Below are 12,276 nucleotides of genomic sequence, written 5' to 3'. Positions count from 1 at the left end.
TCTTCTCTAGAAATTTCAAATTCTCTGACTTGTTCAGGATATTCCGCTCATTCGCCACTATGTATTTCAAGTAATTCGGCTAATGCGTTCCTCGTAAGGCTGGAGTCGAGAGGAAACAATGAGAAGGGTACATGCCAACAACGCTGTGCTGAAGTTTGCGTATCATTGGCTACTGCTTATATAACTTGTCATTTGGAACACACAGTAAAACCAGGGGTGCCCACAAGGGGGGGCTATGACGCAAACTGCGTCATTGAAATATTTGGGGGGGGGTTAAAATCTATATAAATATGTTTCATGAGGGGGGGTAAAATTAATCGAAAAGAAGATTTTTTCATGGAAGAACACCTACGGATAGACAATTGGGGGGGTGCGTCATAGACATAAGGGGGGATGGGCACCACTGGTAAAACACTCTGATTCTTCTTTTTGTTTTATCCTTCCTTAATTTTTTCTCATTTCTGGTTTCGAATCTGGGGATATTCCGTCCCCTTGGCTACGTGCCTTGTTCCTTTTGAGGTAGAACTCAAAGCTATTCGTGTTTTTATCTGATAAAAATACCCTTCATCGGAAGTCGAACTCTGGAGCACACACATAAACCATGTGCATTAACCATTGGGCAATTAAGTGATCGCAATTTTAAAAAGTGTACGATAACACTTTTAAGTTCTTCTGCTTTTTAACGCATTCGCACTTAGGCCTGTCTCATACGTATTCAGACTGTAAATTCTTGATTTTCTTTGTTTCTTTTTTAGTTTAACATGTTACTGAAATAAAAAAAAGATGTGTTCTTTGCACGTAGTTTAGAAAACTCTTTGATGTTGATGTGTTATTTTTGTTTGTAGGAATCTCTTTGTGGGCCGTTGGGCAGAGTGGTCTCTTCTCCGTGGAATGTCCGTTGCTTGAAATGTTGCTGTTCTCCTCTTTGATCTCTGCTGTGGATCCTGTGGCAGTGTTGGCAGTGTTTGAGGAAATCCACGTCAATGAAATTCTCTACATCGTCGTCTTCGGAGAATCTTTACTCAACGATGCAGTCACTGTCGTAAGTACAAACATATGATATGACTTTTGGAGTGGTCTGTCAACTATGAGAATTTAATCAAAACTATTAGATTTTTAAGTAAACTCCTGTCTGCTATCCAGTTTTTATTTTAATGTTTTACCCTGAGTTGATGAGAGGCCAATAGTAGCAGGCACACACCCAGAATTTTTTATTGGAAGGAATCCAGGCTTTGGGGGCGGAGTTTTCAGTATCACAAGCCACTAGGTCTATCTAGTATTGAAGGGATATTATTCTGCACCCCGAAAGACGATAAGTAATTGTAAAACACTTTCACATATGTTTTCAGAAAAAAAAAATTGTTGTATAAGAGAAAGAGTACAGATGAACTGTAAGATCAAACTTTCGTGCTACATCAATTATTTCCCTGTAAAGAAGTATGGTTTTATTGAGAAAGTATACAAATGTATGTTAGATTTTTTTTTTTGGGGGGGGGGGGGGTCCGGACCCGATGGACCCTTCTGTGAGTGCGCCTCTGAATAATAGCTATTTTGAAGTTAAGTGAGGTGGAATAAGCAAAGACAGTTTCTGTTGAGGTGTAGTAGTATAGATTAGGTAAGGGAATGGGATAGGGGAATGTGACTGGAAGTCGTAATATCTTCTACAGTAGGAGTGTGTAACCTGTCAAAACACTGTGCGCTATACGCTTGTGGTGTGATCAGTCCCGGGCTCGATTCTCGTTAGGAACATTTGATCTAAAAAGTGTAAATAGTTTTTTTTTCGAGGCAGCCATCTTGTGAGGCTTTTCCTGTGGGTTTCTTCATTCACACCAGGCAAATGCCGGATCGGTACCTCACATTATATCCCCAGCAGTGCTAGAGCGTTCACCTCTTGTGCATGGGGTCCTTGGTTCGATCCCAGCTCGCGCCAAGTAAGCTTTGTGGTGGACAAACAGCGTATGCGTGGATTTTCTCGATATTCTGCCGTTTCCTCCCATTTTCTTCATTTCATTAATTTCTCATCATCACCGTCTCCTTTAGCCTAACCGGTATAACTGTGGGACGCAAAACTTAAAGATTTCATATTAATTATATCCCCAGGCCGCTTCCTCCCTTCTCCGTTTCCTGGGCGGTGTGATCGCTGAAGGACAACTCCGTCATACGTGACGGGCTAACATAGCTGCCGAAAGTTCAGAAATGTAATTCCTAATGTTAACTGTATGCTATATTAACAATTTTAATGGCATTTGCGAGTCAGTAAGCGGGACATGGCTCAATTAACTGAAATAGTGGGCAGAGCGCTCAGCTTTAATGCAAGGAGTGCTCGGTTAGATCTCAAGTCATGTGAATTTTGTGATAAGACAGCATCGCGTCCGCGTATTGTCTCCACTCTGCCTTTTCTCTCATATTCTTAATCCACTAATTGTTCCACAATCATTCAGTTTCATTAATCGTCCGTCTCCTTTAAGAGGCCTCAGTCTTTCGGCGAAATTAAAATACCGGTAATTTTACAGTAATTATGTGATATCTTCCATTTAGATAATCGAAATATGGAACAAGAGCGCCCTAGACAATATTATTTTGCGTGAGGTACCGTTATTGCAAGTCACCTACTGGCTTTCCGTTTTCACCGTTTAGAAACGCGAAAATAAATGCCGATTTTAAAAATGGCTCGAAATCGAAAGCAGATAAGCGAGTCGTGATAACGGTTTATCATGTAAAATAATATTGTCTAGGGCGCTCTTGTTCCAAATTTCAATTATCTTTTATCTATTTAAAGATATCACATAATTACTGTAAAACTAGCGGTATTTTAATTTCGTCGGGATGAGGCTTCTTAAGCTAAACAGCATAACCGTGGAAAGTTCGGTCATGCGTTCACGACCCTTGCTCTACTGGGTCAACAGTTTAACTTTTTATGACTTGGGAGGCATTAAAAATAGCGTATTGAAAATGGATTTAAGATTTTTTTTTATTTAGATTTCTGGGCTTTCGTCATCTAAGGCCGTGTAGCCCTTCACGATTCGAGGAATGACGTCCCTCAGCGATCACACTATCCGAGGAAAGGAAAGGAAGAAAGGATTGGGGAAGGAAGGAAGCGGCCTGGAAGCTATATGTTAGGTACCATCCCGGCATTTGCCTGGTGTAAATGAGGGAAAACTTTATTCAGGATGGTTGCCCTGAAACACCGTTTTCCACTTTTTCGACCGAGTGCCCCCACCGGGAATCGAACTCGGGTCCGCTCGCACCGAAGCTGAGAGTATTAGCGACTACGTTATGCGGGGCCATCGTACTGATAATGCTTACTGAATGAATATCACGAGGATTTTGTTGTTTAGAGTTTAGTGTTTGTTGTCAGTTTGAAAGCTGTATGAGACGCGGATCTAGAGTTTAAAGCGTAATGTATTCAAATTTTAAGGCTTTCCTGGAAATCGAACCCATGTTACTCTGGACTATGCACTAGCTACTAGACCAGACATTAACTCGCACATAGATTGACAATAACACCGAATGATTAATGTATGCGTGGTACCGAGCGAGATCAAATCAGACGTTTATAAATCGAGACGACATCGGAACAGGCATTTAGAATTTGGTTTTGAGTTCAGCATTCCGTTTACCATCACGGCTATATGAGAGGTGAACCTACAGTTTAACGTGGGATCCGAACCAAATGTCTCAATTCAATTTATAGTTGTTTCGTCGCGTTCGATCGTTGAGCAATTAAGTCGAAGCTCTGTTCGCAGAGTTCACAGAGACAGAGATGGCGAGGGTCAACGAAAACTTAACCCACTGACCCACCACACACAGTGATCTACTCTGACCCACGACGCACTAAACCCCATCGCCATGAACTCTGACCCATGATCCACGTCCTCCTCTCCATTGACTAAAGAGTTTACACTTGTCATAAAACAAGGCTGTGAAATTATCACTAATCGAAGTTTAAATTTCTACGGTTAATCGCTCAAGAACCGCTCTGTTACAATACCGATGGACCTGACTTTTACGATATAAAATGGTAAAGTGTTTGTTATGGGCCATACTACGATGACTTTCAATTTAATTATCATATACGGATAATTATTTTCTTATGAATTATTACAGATACTTTTGACTGGAAAATAGGATGAAATTTGAAAGTCTTAAATCAAGGTAAAGTAGGCAAACGTAAAGGAAAAAAAAAAATGTGTACAATTCAACTGTGTCTTCAAAGCCAATTGTAAGTAATATTGATATTATTTCAAGTACAAATATCAATATCCAAAAGTTTCTCGACAATTGTTAAACATTTTAAATTAACCTATATATGTTTTTCTTGTAATTATGTTCATTTCCTTATTCTTTTATATATCGCAACAATTGTTCCGTAGGTGTTGTCAATTTCCAATATTATTGTTCTCATAGTCTATATTTCTACCCATATATTGTTAAATTGTCTTGCAATATCCAAAAGTACTTCAAGTTCATTTTTCGCCTAGATATACTCGTCTCATGTAAGTGAGCTTAACGTCCCGTTCAGCAGCGAGGCTATGTGAGGTCTCATGTAAGTAAATAGAAACAAATGAAAAGGAATAAAAATGGAAGCCTTGAAAGTAAAACGTAGACAAATTCATCAGCAGTGTTTCTTTCAGAAATTCCGGGGGGCACTGCTGATACTATTCTGTTTATTATTATATTATAAACGCATTATTTTGATCTGCTCTGGGGGGTACTTTAGAGCTCCGGGAGGGCAGTTCCCCCCAAAAAGAGGTCTGGAAGAAACACTGATTCACCAGTGTTCAGAAGATACTGTCTACAATCCACTGAGCAGAGTGAGTCGGTAGATCGTAGTGGATCGATGGGTCAGAGTGGGTCACGGTGTGTGGTGGGTTGTGGGTCACGTCCTATTGACCCACGACCCATTGGCCCACTCCATCTCTGCACTGAGCCAAAAGTAACTTCAATTTAACTGAACCAATTATAAATCGACTAGGAGTAAACGCCCCTTAAGCCTTGCAGCCCTGTCGGTATCCTGTTACACCCCTGGTTCCTAGTACGATTTTCAGTGTTGATTAGGGATTTTAAAAATTCATCCTACATCATGAAACAACTGGGGAACTATTTGAATTAAGAAAGAAAAGCCTGAAATAATGTCATTTAGTTAGCAATGCGCCATTTGGGTGGTTATCTATGGCATGGCTCTAGTTTAGTTGAGTTATTCAAGTTAGAAAAGTCGATCAAAGACCTCAATTGTGTAATAAATTAGTGTGTTACCTGTAATGAACAGAATAAATTAGGTTGTGAAATTAACGATATAAATTACAACAGCCCAAAAATACACATAAAGAAGCTGATAATAATAGCTGTAATTATGTGAAATTGCGTAGAGAACAAAAAATTTAGCAAAACCGGAATGGACGGTATTCTGTGTGCGTTTACTTCGTGTAGATACAGGATACTATAATTTGTAACATATCTTTCGTTTTTAATCTTGCTTTTCTCGCATCTAATACCAACGAACTGGGTGGCTTTTTGGTTACTTTACTGCGTAACTAATCGCAGACTAAGCCAGTTTGTTCATTTTTTCAAGCCCTGGTATATATATATATATATATTCTGGTAACATTCTTTGTATTATGACTGGCCATTTCGTTTCTGAGACGGGATCTTGATGTGATCAGTGAACCATAGATGTTTTATGGCCCATTTCTTCTTTTATTTCTTATGTCACAAGAATCAAGGAAAGCAGAATTCCTCCGGTTATCATATAACGTCTGTGGAATTCTTTATTGCAATGCGCTGTGGGTTTTCAGAACTTTAATTTCTGACATTGCTAGAAGCTTTACAAAAAAAAAAAAAAAAAAAAAAAATCAACTAAGCTATAGTGTGTGTCTGCCTGTCATACTATTAAATTAAAATTATATTAAAATATTATATTAATTTTACTTTAAAAAATAATTAATGAAATGCCACTTGTAATAAATTTTTATGAAGGGTATCTATTTATATCTGTCATCAGTGACCACTTATATATCATGAATTTGGAAACATTGATTAATTATTATTATTAAAAAAAAAGAAAACAAGTTAGTTTCGAAACCACGATAAAGTCCTCTAAAATTAATTAGTGGTTAAATCAACTCGGGAACACCGTAATCTAGTGGTTAGAATGTTGGATTCATGTCCGCGTGGTCCCGTGTTCGTTTCCCGGCCGGTGTTTCCCAATGTTCGGCGTCCACGCAGCGTCGTGATGCAAACTGGAAAGTCACGTGAATGAAAGACATGACGGCCAGCAGGTCTAGAAAAGAGGGATGGCCACATAGTTCCGGTTCCGGAACCGGTTCCAGACCTGGATTCGAAAACCCGGTTTTAGAACCGGTCGCGAAAACTCGGTTCCAAGACCGAATCTTAGGAACCGGTTCAAGATCTGAATCCGAAAACCTGGTTCCAAAACCGGATCTTAGGAAACGGTTCCAGTTATGGATCCGAAAGCCCCCAAAGACCCGTAAAGGAGCCACAAAGTTCACCTTCAAAACACTGCAAAGAGGACCACGCGCTTGTGCCTCCCCAGAAAAAAAATTTTGGTCCTCCAGTGGGTGTTTAGCCAGATGAGTTTGCCAGTTTGCCTGTTTAGCCAATGAGTTTTTTTGAGGCCAAATGACACAAGCGGGCGCCGCGTGGGTGTCTGCCTGTCGCTTCCACCATTTCATCTAGCACACTGTTCGCAGCCTGCCAGCAGCTCGGGAATAGCGTAGGGATGGCCACAAAGTTCCCGTTCCGCGACAAACGGTTTTTTGGAGATCCGGTTTTCAGAACCGGTTTCAGACCTGAATCCGAGAAAAACCGGTTCAGGAACCGGATTTTCTAGAGCGGAATCCACCAGGAACCGGTTCTGGCCATCGCTACTAGAAAGCTCCTGATGCGCCTGTTAGGGCAGGGCGTTGCAGAGCACTGACTACGTGCCCGCCGCTAGGATGAACGTAGTTCAGGTAGTCGCTAGCAGATGGCGCTGGAGCAGGCTTAGACTCAGAAATGGGCCGTTCCGCCAAATGGTTTGGTCTAGTATTCTGCTTCCAAATGACTCTGGAATGCACTCTATAGGGATTTTTCTCGTAAACCTAGATCTTTACTACAACTCTCCCGCATAAAAGAAATCCAATCAAGATTAGGTCAGGTGAACGTAGTGGCCATTCGATGTTATGCCTTCTTCCGTACAAACGCTGTAGAAAGCTTTGGTTAATGTAGTTCTTTAGTATCAATGCATAATGGAGAATCACCTCATCTTGCTAAAAGAACAGTTCGACGAAGTTAGCTCTGACGCTGTGTTGTGGCACTTTAACGTCACGAAGGATTTCTACGCAATTCTCCCTATCCACGTTTCCATCAAAGAAAACTGGTCCGACAACATATTTGTTGGACAAGGCATCCCACACTGTGATTCCAGGTTCGTTCAGTTGAGAAATGATGGCATCATGAAGATTGTCTCAGCCCAGTACACGCAGTTATGCCTGTTCACGTCATCTGACAGTCTAAGACAAACTCCATTTGACTATACTTTCTTAGTCTGAAATTCTGCTTCCAAGGTAATTTCGTCACGGCATCAGGAAACGAATATAGTAAATCAACTCTGAGGCTACTGCTGGCCCACCCAGCATTTATTCTTTAAAGTTGTTGTTCGTTTAGGAAATTTAAACGAAAATCACATATCTTCCGTGCATTGTTATACTTAAAGGACAGCAACACAAAACATATCTTGGAACTCACTGGAAACAAATGATGCCTGAAATTCATGCTTCACTTATCGATGATTTAATTTTCAGATTAGCGTCCTTTTCAGCATGGGATGTGGACCTACAGTTTTATCGTATAATCCGAACTTTTTTTTATATGAGCTTCCGCCTTAAATCGAACTGGGATCTCTCACGCCAAAGGCGCGTAACTTAACCGCTTAGCCACGAGGGAGCTCTCAATACTTAAGGTGATGTATAATCTTCCATGAAAACATTCATGGAACAGTTAGCTATTGTAATTCAGTTATTCTCAACTATCCGATGTGTGACGTAGAAGTATTGTAGAAAAAGTGAAATAACAGAGAGAAACACTATAGCAAAGGAAGGTAGGAGAATGTAATAAACAAGTGTTGGCAGGGTACGTGTAGAATGGTTGCAAAACCATCGGAAAACGTTCGTATTCGCAGTAACCATTTCTTTCTCGTAACACCAACTTTCCTACTGCTCCTTCTCCTTCCCATGTGGTTTACAGAGAAGGGAAGCAGTAACTCTGACTTCACGTAACATTAAATTAGAAATCGCTCTTCTAATTGCTTTTTGCTTTCTTTTTCAGGTGCTGTACCACATGTTTGAGGCGTACACAAAAATGGGACCTTCGAATATCCTGTACACGGACGTTCTATCAGGTGTTGCATCGTTCTTTGTGGTGGCGTTAGGAGGCGTTATTATCGGCGTCTTATGGGGATTCCTCACTGGCTTTGTTACAAGATTCACGCACCAAGTGAGGGTCATCGAGCCTATCTTCGTCTTTGTCATGGCCTATCTATCGTACCTCAATGCGGAGATTTTCCACATGTCAGGAATTCTTGCGTAAGTATAATAATAGTATTTTTTTTTTTTTGCTAAAACACAATGAAGTTGTGAAGTTTTAGATGGCGTGGATTAGGGTAGTTAACTCTAATTGCACATAAACATGAGTGTTTAAAGCAAATTTTCTAATAAATCGACTTCAAAATAGGAAGAGACACTAAACTCTCTTCTATCTAATGAGATCCAAATACTCACTGGACAAAAAATTAGTCACCCTTGTGCAGAAGGAGAGATGAATCGTAAAGCCTGTACAGATGGCGCAGCAGTCTAGTCACGTGCACAACTGTGCGCGCACTGCCTCTACGGAACCATAAGGCAGCTTCAGTCAGTGAGACAAGTGTGTTGCAAGTGGACAGTGTCCGTCAAAATGGGTAAAGGTAACGATGTAATAGAGTGGCAAAAAGGGGCAATTGTGTTTGGCCGTGCCCATGGCCATACGGTGAGGGAAGTTGCTGGATTTGTTGGTGTTTCGCAACGTACTGTTCAACGCGTGTACAAGCAGTGGTGTCATACACGTGGCCACGAAACAGCGTCAGAATTGTGGTCGGAAGAAGATAATGACTGAAAGAGACCGGAGACGCGTTTCTCGGCTTGTGAATGAAAATCGGTTCCAAACCCGACAGGAATTGCTGCAGACAGTGAAAGCAGGTCCATCCCAACCTGTTAGCGAAAGAACATTACGACGGGAACTGCATGCATTGAACATTTAGAGTCGGGCACCTCGCAAGGGGCCATTGTTCACACAGGCATATAAAGCTGCGCGTCTTCAATGGGCCAGAAATCACCAAACGTGGACAGTAGCTGACTGGCGGAAGGTAATGTGGTCTGACGAATCACGTTTTTGCTTGTATTCGAATGACGCACGTCGTCGAGTGCACCGAAGGCCACATGAAGCCTTTCATCCTGAATGTGTGCAAGTGCATGTTCAAGCCGGAGGTGGGTCTGTGATGTTTTGGGGGTGTTTTTCTTATCATGAATTGAGCCCACTTGCTGAGGTCACCACTACAATGAACCAGCATGTGTATTTGAACATTCTGGATGAGCAAGTGTTGCCTTTCAGTCAACATCATCATGATTAGTATGCTGTGGATACTCCTATTTTTCAAGACAACAACAGCAAAGTTCTTAGGGTTGGAACAATTTGTGCGTGGTATGATGAAAACTCCTGAACCCTCTTCCATCTAGATTGGCCTGCAAAGTCACCAGACTTAAACCCCATCGAGAATCTGTGGGACATGTTGGAACAGCGGGTAAAACGCCGAAATAGGCATCCACGCAGTTTGGCGGATTTGCGCAAGCAAATCCTGAACGAGTGGCTTCAACTGGATGTGACATACCTGCAAACCCTTGTGGACTCGCTTCCAAACCAAATTCAGGCGGTTATCAAAGCCAGAGGTGATGTTACACGCAATGAATTGCCGCTGTTCACGAATTCTTGAGGGGTGACTAATTTTTTGTCCGGTGAGTGTATATTTATGAACGTCGCGATGTGGAGAATTTTGTACTCTTCACAAAAAGGTTTTTGGTGGTTTCCAAGTTCACGAGTCTAACGCTTTTGTCATTACTTTCCTTATGCAGAGTGTCATTCCCTATAATCTCCTAATAATAAGTTTGGAAATATCCTCTCCTCTTATCTTTGCATTGAAATCCCCTAATAGAATTTTCGTATGGTATTGCGGGAGTTGGTCAATTCTCCTTAAAAAATGTTCTTTATATCGTAAATGTTCTGTTGGGGCATGTAGCTACATTTAAAACAATGTCACACCACCAACCCTTAAGAATAATAAAAGAAAATCTATCATTAACTAATACAAACCATTTAATTGCTGATATTATTCGTTTGTAAAGGAAAAGCCGTGTACGTAGTTCGTGATTTTTATTTCCTTCACCGTAAAAGAACGTAAAATTTCCGGACTGCACTGCTTCCATTATTTACCAGGTAACTTCCTGAGCTTCTACTAGGTCCATCCTATATTTCTCTAACTCACTTGTTACAAATTTTAACGCGTCTACCTTAGAGACATTTAATATTCCACGTTTCAAATCTCAAGTCCATTTTACTTTGCTGAGGTCGTGCCAATTTGTTAATTCTGGTTCGAGACCTCTGTGAATGTTTCTGAACAAATAGCTTTTTGTAGAATGAGGTTGTTTGCCTCACGTCAAACCTCCAAGCTGGAAGAACATTTCTTGCCTGTTCGCAACTGTTTATTCAATATATTCGCAGCTAACCTCTACATCTAGAGGTCTTCTGTTTGATCCACAATTTGAGGGCATGGCATGCCGTTACACGGCTACTAACCATTATATATATATATAATATTGTAATGTGCCATGTGCTTGTGTTTACAAGCCATTCTATATGTGTTCCTACCAGGGGCGGATCCAGGGGGGGCGATCACCCCCCAGAAGACGATACTTTCTTATTTTATATATATATAAATCCCAAAGTTTGCAGCCCTTAAAAGTAGCAGTATGACAACCCACCGCCCCCCCAGAAGTCGGTCCTGGATCCGCCCCTGGTTCCTATTTATAAACAACAATTACATGCATTTTACGATAAAGTACTACGCCTTACGCTCGAATACTGCAAGTTGCAGACGACTGAGACGTCACCTGCAACTACAATCGCATAATAACGAGGAAACAGCAGCGCCACCGCTCCCTGAGCGCCTATATAAAGGAGAGGATTCTATGGACAGTCACTAGTATGCGATTGGCCACCTTACCTTTAGCTTGCCTTGAGCTCTACACAGCAAAAAATGAGGTGTTGAAATAACACAAAATGACTACCACTTTAGCGACACCAAGACATCGCCTTCAGAGCATATCAAAAATACCTAGTTACTCGCTGTGAGTATCTGCATTGTTTTTTACTGTTTGGTATGAGTAAAGCTTTGCGAAATATATTTCGCATTTTTGGTAAGTGACTAATAACATTCTATGTCTTCTGTAATCGGTCACAATAATATTGTTGTAAACATGTGAATCATCTGACAACAGTTACACAAATAGCAGTGCTCCCATCTTTATTTGTTATTCTTGTGTGTTAGCACGTATGAACAGAAGATGGCAGAATCGTTGCTTATGTAACTGTTACCAGACGTTTCACAGGTTTACAACAATATTATTGTGATCGATAATAGGAAACATAGAACATTATTCGTTACCTGGCACAAGTGTTAAATATATTTCGCAAAGCTGCCAATGCAAATTTTCTCAGGTAGTAACGACTTATTTCTGAAATGCTCAGAAGGCGATGCGCTTGGTGCTAAATTAACACACAAGTAACCCGCTAAAGTGGTAGTCATTTTGTGTTGTTTCAACACATTTCTTACAGTGAAGGAGATACCTAACCCAAAGGCTCTAGTTTGCTTCGGAACTCTAGGCCTTTCCTCCCGCTTAGCTTGCTTCGAATCTCTGTCGGGATTCCCAGCCTCAGTTAGTTAGCTTAAACGGAACTCTATGGCTCTTAACCCTCCCTCTGCTTGCTTCGGAGTGTTGGGGGTTCCTAATCCACTCTACCTAGCTTGCTGCGGAGCTCTGTGATAATCCTACTTAGAGCTTGGTTCATCTCTCTTTACCTTGTATTAGTGAAATTACGTTATTGTACTATTCTTGTACAACACTGTTTATAGTAGATTTTATAATAACACCGGTAGTGGGGAAAAGATTCCAAACACATAACTTTACTCTA

General features: G+C 40.9%; 1 protein-coding gene across 6 annotated transcripts in view; it reads left to right on the top strand.

The window, feature by feature from the left end:
* LOC145674980 (putative Na(+)/H(+) antiporter nhx-9) overlaps nucleotides 1–12,276 on the top strand; it is a 148,893-nt gene that overhangs the window by 18,627 nt on the left and 117,990 nt on the right. For all 6 annotated transcript variants that reach the window (XM_081745308.1, XM_081745307.1, XM_081745306.1 and 3 more), the window contains exons 2-3: nucleotides 846–1,042; nucleotides 8,326–8,582. In XM_081745308.1, the coding sequence (XP_081601434.1) occupies nucleotides 846–1,042; nucleotides 8,326–8,582 (454 nt within the window). The remainder of the gene's footprint in view (nucleotides 1–845; nucleotides 1,043–8,325; nucleotides 8,583–12,276) is intronic.

The sequence above is a fragment of the Thermobia domestica genome, chromosome 18, assembly GCF_964235325.1.
Source record: "Thermobia domestica chromosome 18, izTheDome1.hap1.1, whole genome shotgun sequence".
Taxonomy (NCBI): domain Eukaryota; kingdom Metazoa; phylum Arthropoda; class Insecta; order Zygentoma; family Lepismatidae; genus Thermobia; species Thermobia domestica.
Note: the sequence above shows the minus strand (reverse complement) of the source record. Positions and strands in the feature narration are given on the sequence as shown.